This window comes from Wyeomyia smithii, chromosome 2, assembly GCF_029784165.1.
Source record: "Wyeomyia smithii strain HCP4-BCI-WySm-NY-G18 chromosome 2, ASM2978416v1, whole genome shotgun sequence".
In the NCBI taxonomy this organism is placed as follows: Eukaryota; Metazoa; Arthropoda; class Insecta; order Diptera; family Culicidae; genus Wyeomyia; species Wyeomyia smithii.
This window is the reverse complement of record NC_073695.1, coordinates 144,284,405-144,305,235: the sequence shown is the minus strand read 5'-3', so window position 1 is coordinate 144,305,235 and position 20,831 is coordinate 144,284,405. Positions and strand designations below refer to the sequence as shown.

The window sequence follows — 20,831 nt, the reverse complement described above, 5'->3', positions numbered from 1 at the left end:
AGTGCTAAAGAAATAGCGAAATAAAGGAAATGACTCTTAATTTCGAACAATTTAATCATGAGCGTTACCGGGAACGTTTAAATAGTACGATACCACATTTAAATCATATTGAGGCCATATATTCTGATAAAAGCAGGTATAATGATGAATAGTCTTTGATATTCTTTTCTTTCCAAAACTTTCGAACAGCATATCAATTTGTTATAAAGTTTGTTATTTGTAAGTTTGAGAGATGACTCGTTTGTATGACACTAGTTATGTTCAAATAAGTCGTTTAATACTCTAGATAATAGACTTTCGTTGTTTTACAAATTAAAACATAACGGTTGCTGAAGTTTAATTACAATCAAATGAAAAGGAAATGTATAGGGCAGCCAAACTTTGAAACCACTTGATCAATCATAATTCATCAGTTAACCCTTAACTAGCCCGTCCATCTGATATCAATATTGTTCAAATCGGTTGTGTAGTTTCTAAGATAATAAAGTTTCGTGATTTTCACATTTAGATACATTACAGACGAAGTTACAGTCCGATTACAGCAAACCTCAATAGGGTGTTATGAGGCAGCTAGACCTTTCATTTGTTACTAATTTTGTGGAAATCGGGTCAATCATCTCTGAGAAAAATGAGTGAGTCCAAGTAGTCTTCGGAATATGTTTCTTTTTATAGCTGGATTTCACATTTTTAAACATAACAGGCAAAGTAATAATCCGTTTGCAAAAAAAAACAACAGGGTCTTATGGGGCAACAGGACCTTCCATATGACACTGATTTTATGAAAATCGGTTTTGCCATCTCTGAGAAACATGAGTGAGATTAAACAGTCTACAGAACACGTTTCTTTCCATAACTTCTGAACCACAAGTTCAATCTTCATAAAATTCAAAAATTAAGGGTTTTTTAGATAGCCCGTTTATTTGAAACCAATTTTGTTCAAATAGATTGTGTAGTTTCTGGGATATTGATGTTTCGTGATTTTCACATTTCGATACATAACCTCTAAACTAGAAATCAGATTACATTAAAATTCAATAGGGTCTTATGGGGCAACTAGACTTTTCATTTGCAATTAATTTCATTGAAATCAGTTCAGTCATCTCAGAAAATCGAGTGGGATTGGGAGAGCATTACACACACATATACACCCACACACACACGCACACACACACATACACACACTCACATACACACACATACAGAAAATGCTCAGCTCGTCGAACTGAGTCGAGTGATATACGACATTCGGCCCTTTTGAGTACTTTTATACCTTTAGTTTTTGTAGTGATTGCTATACCTTCCTAGGAGAAAGGCCAAAAGTGAAATGATAGAAATGACTTTTAATTTCAATTTCAATCCAGAGCAAGGCCGCAAACATTGAAATAGTACAATATCAATTTTTTGCCTTTCTCCTAGAAAGGTATTGCAATCACTGGAAAAACCAATGGTACAAAAGTGGTCCCAATGGCCGAATGGCATTTTCTGTATGTGAGCATTTTCTTTATGTATGTATGTATGTACGTGTGTATGTATGTATGTGTGTGTGTGTGCAACTTTTTTTTCTCATTCACTTATCTCAGAGAAGGCTGGACCGATTTTCATAAAATTAATTGCAAATGAAAGGTCTAGTTGCGTCATAGGTTGCTATTGAATTTCATTGTAATCGGATTTTTAGTTTAGAGGTTATGTATCAAAATGTAAAAATCACGAAGCATCAATATCTAAGAAACCACACAACCGATTTCAATAAAACTGGTTCAAATGATCGGACTGTCTCCAGACCCCTAACTTTTGAATTTCGTTATGATTGAGCATATGGTTCAGAAGTTATGTAGAGAAAAGTTATTCTGAGATTGTTTAAACTCACTCATTTTTCTCAGAGATGGCTGAGCCGATTTTTACAAAATTAGTGTCAAATGAAAGGTCTAGTTGCCATATAAAACCCTATTGAATTTCATTGTAATCTGATTTCTAGTTTAGAGGTTATGTATCAAAATGTAAAAATCACGAAACACCAATATCTCAGAAACTACACAACCGATTTGAACAAAATTGGTTTCAAATGAACGGGCTAATGAACTCTTAACTTTTGAATTTTATGTAGATTGAACATATGGTTCAGAAGTTACAGAAAGAAATGGTTCTGGAGACTGTTTAAAATGTTTTTAGAGATGGCTGGACCGATTTTCATAAAATCAGTGTCATATGGAAAGTCTTGTTGCCCCATAAGACCCTAATGATTTTTTTTGCGAACGGATTATTACTTTTCAGGTTATGTTTAAAAATGTGAAATCCAGCTATATAAAGAATCATATTCCGAAGACTACTTAGACTCACAAACTTTTCTCAGAGAAGGTTGACCTGATTTTCACATAATCAGTGTCAAATTAAAGGTCTAGCTGCCTCATAACACCCTATTGAGGTTTGCTGTAATCGGACTGTAACTTCGTCTGTAATGTATCGAAATGTGAAAATCACGAAACTTCATTATCTTAGAAACTACACAACCGATTTGAACAATATTGATTTCAGATGAACGGGCTAGTTAAGGGTTAACTGATGAATTATGAATTATGAAGACTATTCAACACTATACCTGCTTTGATCAATATATATGGCCTCAGCATGATATAAATGTGGTATCGTACTATCTGAACGTTCCCGGTATCGCTCTTGATTAAATTGTTTGAAATTAAGAGTCATTTTTTTTATTTCGCTATTTCTTAAGCACTAACATTACGTCAAATTTCATATTTTATATTTTAATAACAACATCAATGTTTTGGAACCCAAAGAGTGAATATACCTTTATTGGATTTAGGCATTCATGTAAATCTATTTTTACAAATAATAAGTTTGAATGAAGAGGCTGAGTTTGACCGCTAGGTGGATTAATTTAGGTTTTTTTAATTTTGAGGCCACATATTTTTTTGCCTTTCTCCTAGAAAGGTATAGCAATCACTTGCAAAACCGAAAGTATAAAAGTGCTCCAAAGGGCCGAATGGCATATATCACTCGACTCAGCTCGACGAGCTGAGCATTTTATGTATGTGTGTGTGTGTGTGTATGTGTGTGTGTATGTGTGTGTGTATGTGTGTGTGTATGTGCAGATTTTTATTCTCACTCACTTTTCTCAGAGATGGCTGGACCGATTTTCATGAAATTAATTGCAAATGAAAGGTCTGATTGCCCCATGAAACTGTGTCAAATTTTATTGTGATCGGATTTTTAGTTTAGAGGTTATGTATCAAAATGTAAAAATCAAGAAACATCATTTTCTCGAAAACTACACAACCGATTTGAACAAAATTGGTTTCAAATGAACGGGATACATGAAAAACCACTAACTTTTGAATTTCATTAAGATTGAACTTGTGGTTCAAAAGTTACGTATTGAAACGAGTTTTGAAGACTGTTTAATCTTACTCATGTTTCTCAGAGTTGGCTGAACCGATTTTCATAAAATTAGTGTCAAATGGAAGGTCTAGTTGACCCATAAGACCCTGTTGGTTTGTTTTGCAATCGGACTATTACTTTGCCTGTTATGTTTGAAAATGTGAAATCCAGCTATGAAAAGGAACATATTCCGAAGACTACTTGGACTCGCTCACGTTTCTCAGAGATGGCTGGCCCGATTTCCACAAAATCAGTGTTAAATTCAAAGTCTAGCTGCTTCATAATACCCTATTGAATTTTACTGTAATCGGACTGTAACTTCGTTTGTAATGTACCGAAATGTGAAAATCACGAAACATCATTATCTCAGAAACTACACAACCGATTTGATTAATATTATTATCAGATGAGCGGGCTAGTTAAGGGTTAACTGATGAATTATGATTGAACACGTGGTTTCAAATTTTGGCTGCCCTATACGTTCTCATATTATTTCATTTCATTATAATCGAACTTAAGCAACCGTTATGTATTAAATTGTTAATAAAAAAACGAAACTCTATTATCTCAAAGATTACATGACTTATTTGAACATACTAGTGCCATACGAACGAGTCATCTCTCAAACTTACAAATAACAAACTTCATAACAATTTGATATGTGGCTCAAAAGTTATGGAAAGACAAGAAATTCAAAGACTATTGAAAGCTATACCTGGTTTGATCGATATATGTGGCCTCAACATAATTTAAATGTGGTATCGTACTATTTGAACTTTTCAAATTCATTGATTCCTTGCGATGTGTTTAAAGCCTGCAAATGCACGACGAATCGGCCATAGGATATGATCAAAGTCAAATAACAAATCGTTTGAAATGATTGGTTTTATCGAAATGACAGCATCTTCGACTTTTGGCTTCTGTACATCGCCTTAATTCTGAATATATTCATATTGGGTGGTATTCTGTCATTCTCAGCAGATTTTCTGGCATCAATCTAACACCGGAAATATCCATATTGGGAGGTATTTAGTTTGTTTTGGTTGTTTTCCAGAAACTAAAAGTGGTCGTTTTTAAATTCGAAATGGTGTCCAGGGTCAATGTTTGGTTTCTATGCATCATCTCGATTACGAAAATATCCATATTGAGTATTATTCGGTCATTTTCGACTGTTTCCTAGAAGCTGCCATTTGGCAATTCAAAATTGTGCCTGAGGTCAATTGTTAGCTCATTGCATCATTCTGGTTCCAGAGATACTCATATTGGATGGTATTTGGTTATTTTAGGCTGTTTTTCATAAACCGGAAGTCGCCATTTTGGATTTCTAAATGGTATTTAAGATAATTTCTGGCCTCTGAGCGTCATTCTGGTTGAAGAAACACCCATATTGGGTGTTATTCGATTGTTTTCGGCTGTTTTCCAGGAACTGAAAGTCGCCAACCTAGAATCCAAAATGGGGTTTGTGGTCGATTTCAGCTGCTGTGTATCATTCTAGATCCGGAGATATTCATGCTAGACGGAAATCGGCCATTTTTGTTTGTTTTCCAGAAACCACAAGTTGCCATCCTATATTTCATAATGGTGTCTGAGGTCAACTCTTGGCTCCTTGCAACATTCTGACTCCAGAGATATTCATATTGGGTGTTATTTGGTCACTTTGGGCTGTTTTTTAGAAACCGAAAGTCATCATTTTGGACTTTAAAATTGCCTGTGAAATCAATTTCTGTCATCTGGGCGTAATTCTGGTTCCGAAAACATTCATATTAAATGGTATTAGGTCGTTTCCGGCTGTTTGCCAGACACCGGAAGTCACCATCTTGAAATTCAAGATTGTGTCTGTAATCAATTTTTAGCTTCTGTGCATCTTTCTGGTTCCGGAGATACTCATATTTGATGGGAATCGTCCATTCCAGACTGCTTTTCAGAAACCGGAAGTTGCCATCTTACAATTCGTAATTTTGTCTGAAGGCGATTTGTGGCTCAAGTGCATCATTACGGTTCCGGAAATACCCATATTGGGTGGTATTTGGTCGTTTGCCGCTGTTTTTCCGAAACCGGAAGTCGCCATTTTGGATTTCATAATGGCATTTGAAGACGATTTCGATCGATTTTAGATCCTGTGTAGCATTCTAGATCCGGATATTATTATATTGGGTGGAAATCGGCCATTTCTGGCTGTTTTCCAGAAACCGGAATTTGCCATCTTACAATCCAAAATGTTGCCTGAGGTCGATTATGGAACAAATTTGTTACCACTAAAAACATTACCCTGCCCAATATGGTTCCATTTAGTTGGTTAGCTTTCGAGATGTGCAGAAATTTGTGTTTCATTTGTATGGAACCCCTCCCTTCCAGAAAAGGGAGGGGTCTCGAACTATCATAGGAACCTTTATCGGCACCAAAAACCCCTACACACAAATTTTCACGTCGATCGGTTCGGTAGTTTTCGAGCCTATATGGATCAGACAGACAGACAGACAGACAGACAGACAAACAGACCGAACTGCATATTTACATGTAAAGATTATAACATCAATATTTTAGAACCTAAAGAGTGAATATACATTTATTGGATTGAAGCGTTCATGTGAATCTATTTAAGCAAATAAAAGTTTGAATGAGAAAGGTCTGGGTCTGACCGCTAGGTGGATTAATTTAGGTGTTATTTTTTAGGCCACATATTTTAATCGTAGCTATAGTTTCAAACAGTCTGCGGGCTACGTTTCTTTTTATAACTCTCAAACCACATGTTTAAACATTATTAAGTTCATTGTTTAAGGGTTTAAATGCCCATTAATTTGAATTCAATTATGTTCATAGCTTTTGACATATAAGAGCGATTTTCACATTCTGCCGCAGCGCCAAAACTAAAAGTTTGATTACAATGAAATTCAATAGCAACCTAAGCGAGTCTCATTTGACACCAAGATAGAAAGAATCGGTCAGACCAGCTCTGAGAAAAGTGAGTGCGAAAAAAAAAGGTGCACATACATGCAGAAAATGCTCGATCCCAAGCAGCAGAAAATATCATTATAATTTCACAACCAGATATTGGAAATACACCTCATTTTGATCTTAATATGGTTTTCATAGTTGGTAAAATTACAAAATATAATACCAAAATATTGTTGCTTCAAGACTTTATGAATAACAAAGCTTGATATTTCAATAACAAATCAAGAATTTGCCTTAAAAATCACGAAAATAACTGATTCAGATATTTTCAACTTATTGAACACTGAACGCATAACTGATACATTACAAATAATCAATATCGAACAATTTTCACTTAAAAACTTACTTTTCATCAGATATTTTAAAATCATCTCAAACATCTCATTGAAGGCATAGCGAGTTATGATATCAAAATTTTATGATATTTTCATATGCACGTTTGAAACGTGAATATCTTTCGAATAACACGATAAGTCCTCATAACTAAATATGTTATTGATGAGTTATGATTTTGTTATCCTCTCCTGGCCGGGATTCGTCGAACTGAGTCGAGTAGTAGTATGATATACGGCCATTTGGATCACTTTTCTACCTTTTAATTAGCCAGTGATCGTTAGGACAAAGTCAATATGCTTTCTTTCATTATGTGATTTCACATTTTTATGAACAACGGAAAAAGTTACAATCCGATTACAATGAAATTCAATAGCAACCTATGGGGCAACTAGACCTTTCATTCGACACTAATTTTGTGAAAATCGGTTCAGCCATTTCTGAGAAAAATGAGTGAGTTTAAACAACCGCAGGATAACTTTTCTTTACATAACTTTTGAACCATATGTTCAATCATAACGAAATTCAAGATTTAAGAGTTTTGGAGACAGCCCGATCATTTGAAACCAGCTTTATTGAAATCGGTTATGTGGTTTCTGAGATATTGATGTTTCGTGATTTTTACATTTTGATACATAACCTCGAAACTAAAAATCCGATTACAATGAAATTCAATAGCAACCTATGGCGCAACTAGACCTTTCATTTGCAATTAATTTTATGTAAATCGGTCCAGCCATCTCTGAGAAAAGTGGATGAGAAAAAAAAGTTGCACATACACACACACACATACACACATACATACAGAAAATGCTCAGTTCGTCGAAATGGGTCGAGTGGTATATGACATTCGGCCATTGGGACCACTTTTATACCTTTGGTTTTTCCAGTGATTGCTACACCTTTCTAGGAGAAAGGCAAAACCTAAATTAATCCACCTAGCGGTCAGACCCAGCCTTTCTCATTGAAACTTTTATTTGTAAAAATAGATTTACATGAACGCTTCAATCCAATAAATGTATATTCACTCTTTGGGTTCTAAAATATTGATGTTGTAATCTATACATATAAAATTGTAGTCTGGTCTATCTGTCTGTTTGATCCATATAGGTTCGAAAACTACCGAACCGATCGACGTGAAAATTTGTATGAAGAAGTTTTTGGTCCCGATAAAGGTTCCTATGATAGTTTGAGACCCCTCCCTTTTCTGGAAGGAAGGGGTCCAATACAAATGAAACATACATTTCTGCACAACTCAAGAACAAACCAAGCAAATGAACTCGAATTTGGCATGTGGATGTTTTAAAGGGTAACAAATATGTTCATATTGGTTTGACGCCCCTCCCTCTTCCAGAAGCACATGTTTCTGCACAAATTTCTGCACATCTCGCGAACTAATCAACTAAATGGAACCATATTTGGCAGGTAAATGTTTTTAGTGGTAACAAATATGTTCCATAATCGACCTCAGGCAACATTTTGAATTGTAAGATGGCAACTTCCGGTTTCTGGGAAACAGCCAAAAATGGCCGATTTCCACCCAATATAATAATATCTGGATAAAGAATAAGAAGGAGGAGCTAAATTCGACCACAGATACCATTTTGAATTCTGAGATGGCGACTTTCGGTTTCGAAAAAACAGCGGCAAACTACCAAATATCACCCAATATGGGTATTTCTGGAATCTTAATGATGCACTGGAGCCACAAATCGACTACAAACACCATCATGAATTGTAGGATGGCAACTTGTGGTTTCTGGAAAACAGCCAAAAATGGCCGATTTCCGTCTAACATGAGTATCTCCGGATCTAGAATAATACACAGCAGCTGAAATCGATCACAGACCCCATTTTGGACCTCAGGTTGGCTACTTCCGGTTCCTGGGAAACAGCCGAAAATAATCGAATTACACCCAATATGGGTGTTTCTTCAACCAGAATGTCACTCAGAGGCCAGAAATAATCTTAAATACCGTTTTGAAAACCAAGATGGCGACTTCCGGTTTGTGAAAAACAGCCTAAAATATCCAAATACCATCCAATATGAGTATCTCTGGAACCAGAATAATGCAATGAGCTAACAGTTGACCTCAGACACCATTTTGAATCGCTAAATGGCAACTTATAGGAAATAGTCGAAAATGACCAAATAATACTCAATATGGATGTTTCCTTAATCGAGAGGATACATAGAAACCAAACATTGACCCTTGACACCATTTTGAATTTAAAGACGACCACTTTTAGTTTCTGGCAAACAACCAAAATAACTAAATACCTCCCAATATGAGTATTTCCGGTGTCAAATTGATGCCAGAAAATTTGCTGAAAATGACCGAATACCACCCAATATGAATATATTCAGAATTAGGGCGATGTACAGAATCCAAAAGTCGAGGATGTTGTCATTTCGATAAAACCATCATTTCAAACGATTTTTTATTAAAATTTGATCATATCCTATGGCCGATCCGTCGTGCATTTTAGACTTTAAACACATCGCAAGGAATCAATGAATTTGGAACGTTCAAATCGTACGATACCACATTTAATTTATGTTGAGGCCACATATATCGGCAAAACCAGGTATAGTTATAACTAGTCTATCAAATTGTTATGAAATTTGTTATTTTTAAGTTCGAGAGATGACTCGTTCGTATGACACTAGTTATGTTCAAATAAGTCATGCAATCTTTGAGATAATAGACTTTCGTTGTTTTATTAACAATTTAATACATAACGGTTGCTTAAGTTCGATTATAATGAAATGAAATGAGAACGTATTGGGCAGCCAAACTTTGAAACCACGTGTTCAATCATAATTCATTAGTTTACCCTTAACTAGTCCGCTCATCTGATAATAATATTGATCAAATCGGTTGAGTAGTTACTGAGATATGAGAGCGATTTTCACATTCTGACGCAGCGCCAAAACTAAAAGTTTGATTACAATGAAATTCAATAGCAACCTAAGCGAGTCTCATTTGACACCAAGATAGAAAGAATCGGTCAGACCATCTCTGAGAAAAGTGAGTGCGAAAAAAAGGTGCACATACATGCAGAAAATGCTCGATCCCAAGCAGCAGAAAATATCATTATAATTTCACAACCAGATATTGGAAATACACCTCATTTTGATCTTAATATGGTTTTCATAGTTGGTAAAATTACAAAATATAATACCAAAATATTGTTGCTTCAAGACTTTATGAATAACAAAGCTTGATATTTCAATAACAAATCAAGAATTTGCCTTAAAAATCACGAAAATAACTGATTCAGATATTTTCAACTTATTGAACACTGAACGCATAACTGATACATTACAAATAATCAATATCGAACAATTTTCACTTAAAACTTACTTTTCATCAGATATTTTAAAATCATCTCAAACATCTCATTGAAGGCATAGCGAGTTATGATATCAAAATTTTATGATATTTTGATATGCACGTTAGAAACGTGAATATCTTTCGAATAACACGATAAGTCCTCATAACTAAATATGTTATTGATGAGTTATGATTTTGTTATCCTCTCCTGGCCGGGATTCGTCGAACTGAGTCGAGTAGTATTATGATATTCGGCCATTTGGATCACTTTTCTACCTTTTAATTAGCCAGTGATCGTTAGGACAAAGTCAATATGCTTTCTTTCATTATGTGATTTCACATTTTTATGAACAACGGAAAAAGTTACAATCCGATTACAATGAAATTCAATAGCAATCTATGGGGCAACTAGACCTTTCATTTGACCCTAATTTTGTGAAAATCGGTTCAGCCATCTCTGAGAAAAATGAGTGAGTTTAAACAACCGCAGGATAACTTTTCTTTACATAACTTTTGAACCATATGTTCAATCATAACGAAATACAAGATTTAAGAGTTTTGGGGACAGCCCGATCATTTGAAACCAGCTTTATTGAAATCGGTTATGTGGTTTCTGAGATATTGATGTTTCGTGATTTTTACATTTTGATACATAACCTCGAAACTAAAAATCCGATTACAATGAAATTCAATAGCAACCTATGGCGCAACTAGACCTTTCATTTGCAATTAATTTTATGAAAATCGGTCCAGCCATCTCTGAGAAAAGTGGATGAGAAAAAAAAGTTGCACATACACACACACACATACACACATACATACAGAAAATGCTCAGTTCGTCGAAATGGGTCGAGTGGTATATGACATTCGGCCATTGGGACCACTTTTATACCTTTGGTTTTTCCAGTGATTGCTACACCTTTCTAGGAGAAAGGCAAAACCTAAATTAATCCACCTAGCGGTCAGACCCAGCCTTTCTCATTGAAACTTTTATTTGTAAAAATAGATTTACATGAACGCTTCAATCCAATAAATGTATATTCACTCTTTGGGTTCTAAAATATTGATGTTGTAATCTATACATATAAAATTGTAGTCTGGTAAAATTGTAGTCTGTAGCGATTTTTCTCAAGCTGTGAGAAATCGTTCCGTTTACCTGGAATCCGCTATCAATACGCAACACATACCAAATGCTAAGGACGAGTCTTTAACGGTATATCCATTGAGCTCAAATGAAAGATTATACAATTGTTAGGTGCGACAAATGTAAAGTTTACGGAAGTGAGGGAAGGCTTAAGATAAAGACTGGTGTCATGATTTACTTATGTCTATTGGCCATACGTACAGTTTGTGAACCTATCTTGCTACTCTCTTACACACTAGTAACGGTGGGGGCCCCGTGACTCTGCATTCCGCATCAGCGGCCGGCTCTACCGCCCTGGAGGACCACTCGCGCGTTGCCTAACGCGCGATGACTCGCGTCTGCTTTCTAGTTGACCGCCTACAAATAAAAGGCCCTCTGACGAAGGCCTGTGTTTGCGGATGGGTGCTCAAACCAGATGCCCACACTGATGCGCCGAACTCTTTTTTGTTCCAGACCGGTGGACGGAAGGACACTACCTCTAGTGTTGTGGTCCCAATCGCGTTGGACAACTTTGTTCTCGGACCGTAATAACAGGGTTAATCGAGATTGTCACGTGGTTCTAGTTCCGCAGTGCACTGTGCGCGGACGTTTTTGTTCTTTATTCGCGGTGAACCTTATCGGAGCGATCTGAATTTCCTGTGGCTGACTTATTTTGCCAATTTTGGGTCACTTGCAATCGGTCGACCGCCCGGTCACTATTGTTCGACTGTGCTGGGCTATTATACGTTCGCGATTGGTTCTACAGCCGATGAGTGCTGTTGTAGTGCGAGAGCGGAAGCAGTTCGGTACTTAGTTATTCTCATGTGTGAGAGATCGAGCTTTTTAGCTCTAGATTGGCTGCATTCTTAGTAATCCGATAGTTTCATTGGTGTGCACTCAAAAATTGTTGCGGTATTTTTGTCGGTATAATCTCGAAATGTAACACAACATCATACAAGTGGTGACGAAATTTTTGCGGAGGCTTGCATCCGCAAAAATTTCGTTTGCGTGCTGATGTAAGATGTTGAAAAGGCTGATCGGTACTAACTCTATACAATCTCGACCAAATGTTCCCCAGGCTGGACATCGATGATTGCGGCGTTTGTGCTTCACGGTATTTTAATCAATACAAATCTTATTAGCTAACGGCAATTGCTTCCTTACTACACCTGTTGGTGCCAGATATACAAAAGGGTTGTCCCCGCTGATGTAACTAAGCGGAATATTACTAATTCTAGCCTACTGTCTAAATCTACGGTTGATCGCATCTTCAACATCTGTGTACGTTTATTAGTTGGGCGCCAGAAATTGCACCGAGAAAATACATATTAGAGACGTAAACTTTACTAGAATTGAGTTTGAGCTGTGTATCATTACTATCTCCTAGTGTCATGTGACGTAGTATTGTTTATACTCAGTCCTTAAATGGTATGTTGAGTGTTTGCGTTACGGGTGTGTTCGCTGCAGTTTCGTGTACGCTCGGAAGATTATTGTTGTTATAGGGGGGTGTTTCGTGACTACTGTTGCTGATAGGGTTTCGATATGATTGTATGGGGCCTCTAATCAGTGAATAGCATTCGATTCAGGGGCGTAAACGCTCTTCGTCGACAGTTTAACTGCGTGCATAGCTGGTTGAGTAGTTGATCAATCTGGTTTGATGTCCTTTAAGTGATAGACTCCGATTCTCGAAGTTTTAATCTCTTCCAATAGGTAGTTGTTGCAGCCTTGGACTTGTCGTACAATGCATGGTATGAATTTTGCTCCTAACTTCTTCGTGCGGTGCTCCGCTGCCTGGGATAATTGAAACGAACGTCTCCAGACAACATCCCCTACGTTGAAGCTTCTGTTTCGCGCTCTTAGATCGTATCGCTTTTTGCTATGTTCGTGAGCTGCCCTGATTTTGGCGATTACAAATTGTTGAATGTTCTGTACTGTCTTAATTCGCGCCTTTTGTTCCTCCTCGGGGTTTTGCAAAGCGTTAAGCTGGGCCAGTGGATATTGGTCCGTAAACAGGATGTGGTCGCGACCGAAATTACAATAGTACGGGCTGCATCCCAGCGTCTCGTGTTTTGCCGTGTTAATAGCACAAACTACCTGCTGAATATGTAGGTCCCAGTCTCTTTGGTCCTCATCTAAGAGCGATCTAACACACGTAATCAGCGTGCGATTCGTTCTCTCTGCAGCATTACACATCGGTGTGTAAAATGCTGTTCTCATGTGGATAATGTTGTACCTCTTTAGCAGTGACTGAAATACATGAGAGAGGAACTGTGAGCCTGAATCGGAGACTATGATCCTTGGCGTTGAGAAGCGATGAAATACGTACTGTTCCAGGAAAGTAGACATCTGCTGTGCATTCGCTGAGCGAAAAGGCTCCGTGATGACAAACTTAGTCACCCAATCGACGATGACCAGGAGAACGGTATTTCCCCTTTTCGAGCGAGTCAGAGGGCCGATGTAATCAATCGAGATCAGTTCCCATGGTAGTTGTGCTGGTTTTGTGCTTCCTAAGGTTGGTGTTAGCGTGGCATTAGAAGCTTTGCTGGCTTTACATACCTCGCAAGATTGCACGTATTTACGCACGTCTTTCGCCATCTGAGGCCAGTAACAATCTCGCTGTATGCGATCGAGTGTGCGTTCTGCACCAAGATGCGCCGCTGTCGGGATGTCATGATTGCGATGCATTATGTCTCGCCGTTGATGCGTTGGGATCACTTTTTTCCATCGATGACATTTACCTCCCGATTCGTCTTTTGCCGTGCAGTTTTTATAGAGTTGCTCTCTTATCACCTTGAAATCTGGAAAACTATCGGGGTTCGCCTTGACATCTTCCGCCAGTTTATTATACCATACTTCTGAATGGGCTGGAATTGATAAATCGATCATATCTATTATCTCCACTCGACTCAGACAATCCGGTACGACGTTTGAACTTCCTTTGCGATATTTTATGTCGAATGAATAAGCGTTCAAGCGAAGAATCCATCTAGCTAGAAGCGGCGTAGGATTTTTCATGGTTTTCAAATACGTTAGACTCGAGTGGTCGCAGTAAACAGTGAAGTGCGTGCCCTCTAAGTATCCTCGAAACTTTTCGATTGATCGAATGACTGCGAGACACTCTCGTTGCGTTACCGAATATTTTCGTTCGGACGAAGAGAGCTTCTGTGAAAAGTAGCAGATTACTTTCTCATCTCCTTCGACGTCTTGGGTGAGTACGCCTCCAATTGCAACGTCACTTGCGTCGCACGCAATCGCGAAGGGTTTCGAATAGTCCGGGGTCGCCAGGACCGGCGCCGAGATGAGATGGCTCTTTAGTGTCTGAAATGCTTTTTCGCATTCTTGTGTCCATCGGAATTTGATCTTGGCTTTCGTGAGTTCTGTGAGTGGTGCTGCGATTCGCGAGAAGTTCTTAATGAAACGGCGGTACCAGCCACACATGCCGATAAAACGTTGGACTTCTTTCTTTGTTGTAGGGGACGGAAACTTGCTGATTGCTTCTATCTTCTCCTCGTCCACGTGCCAACCTGTCTCGTCCAGAACGTAACCCAAATATTTCAGGCTTTTTCTGCCGAACACGGATTTTTCCGCATTGATTGTCAGCCCTGCCCTCTCCAACCGTTTTGCAATTTCCTCCAGAAGATCCAAATGTTCCTGTAGTGTTTTGGTAGCAAGCACCAGGTCGTCAAGGTACACGAAAACCTTCGGTTCGAGGTCAATGAAAAGGTGACTCATGACCCGCGAAAGAGCTTGACTGGCCGTTGATAGTCCAAATGGGACCACGGTGAATTGAAAATGTCCACGTTGCGGAATTGTGAAAGCGGTTTTCTGTTTAGATCCTTCTTCTAACGGTATTTGCCAAAACGCAGACTCCAAATCAATCGAGGATAGAAAGGTCGATCCACTTAGATTATTCATAATAGAGGCTATATGTGGAATCGGATAAGCCTCCTGCACAATGACTGAATTTAATTTTCTTGCGTCTAAGCATAGTCGCATGGAGCCATCCTTTTTCTTGACTGCCACTGTAGCACTATTCCACGGACAGCAAATCGCATTTTCGATGACGCCTAACTCTAACATCCTGTCCACTTCTTTGTTCAAATTGTCCAACACGAATTTGGACATCGGGTAATGTTTCTGCTTGAACGGGGTCGCGCTTCCTGTGTCAATTTTGTGGTAGTACAGGCTCGTCCTTCCTAATTTGCCTTTTCGCTGTGAAGTCGGAAACTTCTGAATTACTTCCTTTAACCGCTGCTTTTCATGCTCTGACAAGGACTCTTTGATCGATTGCTCGGAATTTAAGTTTGCCGTAACACCGCACACGGTTGCTTTTACGCCGAAGTGCGACCAGAAGTCCATCCCTAAAATGCAGATGGAAGGCATCGTTTCCACAAAAAGCACGGGTAGAACACGGCTCCTGTTGTTGTAGAAAATGGGCACTTGGGCGAAAAACGATACTGAGTGGGCTGAGTCGTCTGCTGTTTTTACTTCCCCCTTGACGGGAAATTGCTTCAATCCTAATTCGTCTGCTATTTTGCACATTGCACCTCCCATCAGACTGCAGGTAGCGCCGCTGTCCAGGAGCCCACGTATCTGTCGACCTAAGATGCTGATGAATGCGTATGGACGGTTGTCGCTGTTGTGCGGATTTATTACGATCGATTCTACTTTACTGAAAGCAGGTATACTTAAGAGTGAAGGGATGTCGGTTTGAATGGAAGAGACCCCGCCCTTCATTGAGGGTTCTCCCAACTGCGGTTTCCCGGATGCTGCGGACCATTTGTCGAATCTAGCTGTCTCCATCTCGAGATACATGCTTCGCAATTGCGAGTAGTGCAACCTTTTCTTCCACAACTGTAGCAGAAAAGGTAGTGTTTCGGGTTGGGACAATTTGGATAAGTGTGACCAGGTTTTTCACACTGCCAACATATGATGCTTGGTGTCCATTCCCTTGTACGTTGCTCTCCACTAGTTGGTGGATGTGGATTCATTGCGGGCCTTTCTCTAGAGTTATTCTGTAAACGCAGTGCGTTCACTTCCTCCACATTGTTAGAATCTACCTCATTACGTAGAGCAATATCGTGTTGAAGCATTTCGCGTTCTAGAATGTCCTGCGGGTTCAAATTTTCTTCTAGTTCCGAGCTGAGTTCCATTGAGTTGATTTGTGCTGTGTAATGCGGTTGCCGGTTGAACGATGGCCGGTTAGGAATGTCCACCCTGTTTGTCCCCGGACGCTGTTCTGGTTTGTTCCAAAGTGAACGATAAGTTGTAGCAGATCTACCTCGCATGGAGTAAGATCGCGACACTTCGAAGTCTTTACAGACTGTGACTAATTCTCTAACTGTGCTAACTCTGGAGGCTGCTGCTATAGGGGTGTAGTCTGAATTTAGGTGAGATTTTACGATAAATAGTCTTTCTGTCTCTGAAATTGCTGGCTCTACAATTTCGAAGGCGGCTACCAGGTCCCTGTAAAACGTGGTGAATGATTCGTTTGGGCCTTGGAATCGCAGATATAAGTCTTGCTTGATGATCTCGGAATAATTTGGTGGTAGAAATTCCTGTTTAATTTCCGATTTGAACACCTCCCAATTGGTTAGGTGCAAGTAAGATCGTGTGTACCATTGAAGAGCTCTCCCCTTCAGCAAATGCTTGATAGAACGCAGGAGGGTTTGCTCCTCAATTCCTTCGGTGTCCGCGTATGTGTTTACTTGGTTTAGGAATTCGCCCAATTGTATGATATTGGGTTGACCCGCATATTCGAAAGGCCATTTGTGTACTGGTTGTGTAAACCTATCCGAACTTTGTGCTTGTCCACTAGAGCGTGGTGTGTTTGGTCTATGTTGTGTTCGCAAGAAACGCATAAAATCATTCCTTAGATCATGAGGTAGCTGATCAACTCCTGGAATTGAATGCAATAGCCCTGGTTCCTGTTGCCTATTCAAATCTAACGAAGGATTCGCTGTATCGCCTAGCTGACTGAAATTTTGCTGCTGTTGTTGTAGATGTCCCATCTGGTTTTCCAGCTGTTGCCGCTTTGCTCTTTCTTGTTGCAAAAGATGCTGCAGCTCCTGTTGCTGCAGTTGCAACTGTTGTACTTGCTGTTGATGCATCTGCTCCTGTTGATTCTGCCACTGTTCCCACTGATGACTATCGTGCTGTTGTTGCTGTTGCCGTGAGAGCAACTGTTGCTCTTGTTGCAATTGCAACTGCAATTGGTGCAGTTTTCGCCTTTCGTCTTCGAGTTGATGCTGAAGCTGTTGGTTTGCCTCACGCTGTTGCTGCATCAGAATTTGTTCTGCCGTTTGCTGCTGCGGTGGCTCCTGATTTTGAATCTGTTCCTGCGTTTGTTGGGATTCCTTCATACTTGATTGCAGTTGAGGATTCTCCAGTTTTTGTAACGTTTCCGCGTCCCCCGCAACGTCACCCGCATCGCCTTTTACCTCTGAGTTTGTGGTTGGCTGATTCATCAAAAAGTCTTGAATTCTTGCTAACGTTTGCTTGATTTTAGCCAACGATTTGTTTGCATTTGCTACGATCAAGCTATCGGTAATTAGGGAGAGACGAAGCTGATAGTGCATTAATCTCGATCGGCACATCTTCAATTGTTCTGCATTGTTTTGCCTGATGGCCATTTCGACGTTTAACAGAATATTTTGTAACCTTGCTTGGCATTGGTAAATATTATCTACGTCGGACATAATGTGACTAGAGGTTGTCGGCAAGGAAACCGACTTGTTTTTCAAAACTTGACGCAGCCGTGTTAGTTTTCCTAATTTGTCCTGTCCTTTTGTCTCCTTTAATCCTCGTATCCTCCACTCAAAGTCCAGCTCATCGTCTGCCAAGTGCTCGAGCTCCATGGCTAACTAGCGATTGCTATTTCGAGTCTTTACTCACTAATCACTTCCTCGATCACTTGCTACCCTCTAACGCATTTACCGTTATGTCATATAGTCTTCAACTTATGTGGGTTTTTAGGTTGGGCGCCAATGTAGCGATTTTTCTCAAGCTGTGAGAAATCGTTCCGTTTACCTGGAATCCGCTATCAATACGCAACACATACCAAATGCTAAGGACGAGTCTTTAACGGTATATCCATTGAGCTCAAATGAAAGATTATACAATTGTTAGGTGCGACAAATGTAAAGTTTACGGAAGTGAGGGAAGGCTTAAGATAAAGACTGGTGTCATGATTTACTTATGTCTATTGGCCATACGTACAGTTTGTGAACCTATCTTGCTACTCTCTTACACACTAGTAACGGTGGGGGCCCCGTGACTCTGCATTCCGCATCAGCGGCCGGCTCTACCGCCCTGGAGGACCACTCGCGCGTTGCCTAACGCGCGATGACTCGCGTCTGCTTTCTAGTTGACCGCCTACAAATAAAAGGCCCTCTGACGAAGGCCTGTGTTTGCGGATGGGTGCTCAAACCAGATGCCCACACTGATGCGCCGAACTCTTTTTTGTTCCAGACCGGTGGACGGAAGGACACTACCTCTAGTGTTGTGGTCCCAATCGCGTTGGACAACTTTGTTCTCGGACCGTAATAACAGGGTTAATCGAGATTGTCACGTGGTTCTAGTTCCGCAGTGCACTGTGCGCGGACGTTTTTGTTCTTTATTCGCGGTGAACCTTATCGGAGCGATCTGAATTTCCTGTGGCTGACTTATTTTGCCAATTTTGGGTCACTTGCAATCGGTCGACCGCCCGGTCACTATTGTTCGACTGTGCTGGGCTATTATACGTTCGCGATTGGTTCTACAGCCGATGAGTGCTGTTGTAGTGCGAGAGCGGAAGCAGTTCGGTACTTAGTTATTCTCATGTGTGAGAGATCGAGCTTTTTAGCTCTAGATTGGCTGCATTCTTAGTAATCCGATAGTTTCATTGGTGTGCACTCAAAAATTGTTGCGGTATTTTTGTCGGTATAATCTCGAAATGTAACAATCTGTCTGTTTGATCCATATAGGTTCGAAAACTACCGAACCGATCGACGTGAAAATTTGTATGAAGAAGTTTTTTCCCGATAAAGGTTCCTATGATAGTTTGAGACCCCTCCTTTTTCTGGAAGGAAGGGGTCCAATACAAATGAAACATACATTTCTGCACAACTCAAGAACAAACCAAGCAAATGAAACCGAATTTGGCATGTGGATGTTTTAAAGGGTAACAAATATGTTCATATTGGTTTGACGCCCCTCCCTCTTCCAGAAGCATATGTTTCTGCACATCTCGCGAACTAATCAACTAAATGGAACCATATTTGGCAGGTAAATGTTTTTAGTGGTAACAAATATGTTCCATAATCGACCTCAGGCAACATTTTGGATTGTAAGATGGCAACTTCCGGTTTCTGGGAAACAGCCAATTATGGCCGATTTCCACCCAATATAATAATATCTGGATAAAAATAAGAAGGAGGAGCTAAATTCGACCAGAGATACAATTTTGAATTCTAAGATGGCGACTTTCGGTTTCGAAAAATCAGCGGCAAACTACCAAATATCACCCAATATGGGTATTTCTGGAACTTTAATGATGCACTGGAGCCACAAATCGACTACAAACACCATCATGAATTGTAGGATGGCAACTTGTGGTTTCTGGAAAACAGCCAAAAATGGCCGATTTCCGTCTAACATGAGTATCTCCGGATCTAGAATAATACACAGCAGCTGAAATCGATCACAGACCCCATTTTGGACCTCAGGTTGGCTACTTCCGGTTCCTGGGAAACAGCCGAAAATAATCGAATTACACCCAATATGGGTGTTTCTTCAACCAGAATGTCACTCAGAGGCCAGAAATAATCTTAAATACCGTTTTGAAAACCAAGATGGCGACTTCCGGTTTGTGAAAAACAGCCTAAAATAACCAAATACCATCCAATATGAGTATCTCTGGAACCAGAATAATGCAATGAGCTAACAGTTGACCTCAGGCACCATTTTGAATCGCTAAATGGCAACTTATAGGAAATAGTCGAAAATGACCAAATAATACTCAATATGGATGTTTCCTTAATCGAGAGGATACATAGAAACCAAACATTGACCCTTGACACCATTTTGAATTTAAAGACGACCACTTTTAGTTTCTGGAAAACAACCAAAATAACTAAATACCTCCCAATACGGGTATTTCCGGTGTCAAATTGATGCCAGAAAATTTGCTGAAAATGACCGAATACCACCCAATATGAATATATTCAGAATTAGGGCGATGTACAGAATCCAAAAGTCGAGGATGTTGTCATTTCAATAAAACCATCATTTCAAACGATTTGTTATTGGAATTTGATCATATCCTATGGCCGATCCGTCGTGCATTTTAGACTTCAAACACATCGCAAGGAATCAATGAATTTGGAACGTTCAAATCGTACGATACCACATTTGATTTATGTTGAGGCCACATATATCAGCAAAACCAGGTATAGTTTTAACTAGTCTATCAAATTGTTATGAAATTTGTTATTTGTAAGTTCGAGAGATGACTCGTTCGTATGACACTAGTTATGTTCAAATAAGTCATGCAATCTTTGAGATAATAGACTTTCGTTGTTTTATTAACAATTTAATACATAACGGTTGCTTAAGTTCGATTATAATGAAATGAAATGAGAACGTATTGGGCAGCCAAACTTTGAAACCACGTGTTCAATCATAATTCATTAGTTTACCCTTAACTA

General features: G+C 39.3%; 1 protein-coding gene across 1 annotated transcript; it reads right to left on the bottom strand.

Moving 5' to 3' along the window:
• Positions 1 to 15,661: 15,661 nt before the first annotated feature.
• LOC129720020 (ras guanine nucleotide exchange factor R-like) lies at positions 15,662 to 18,002 on the bottom strand. Its single transcript, XM_055671429.1, has 2 exons — positions 17,059 to 18,002; positions 15,662 to 17,016 (listed from the first exon to the last, which is right to left on the bottom strand). Exons 1-2 carry the CDS (start codon positions 18,000 to 18,002, stop codon positions 15,879 to 15,881), a joined length of 2,082 nt encoding a protein of 693 aa, XP_055527404.1. The 3' UTR covers positions 15,662 to 15,878.
• Positions 18,003 to 20,831: the final 2,829 nt, after the last annotated feature.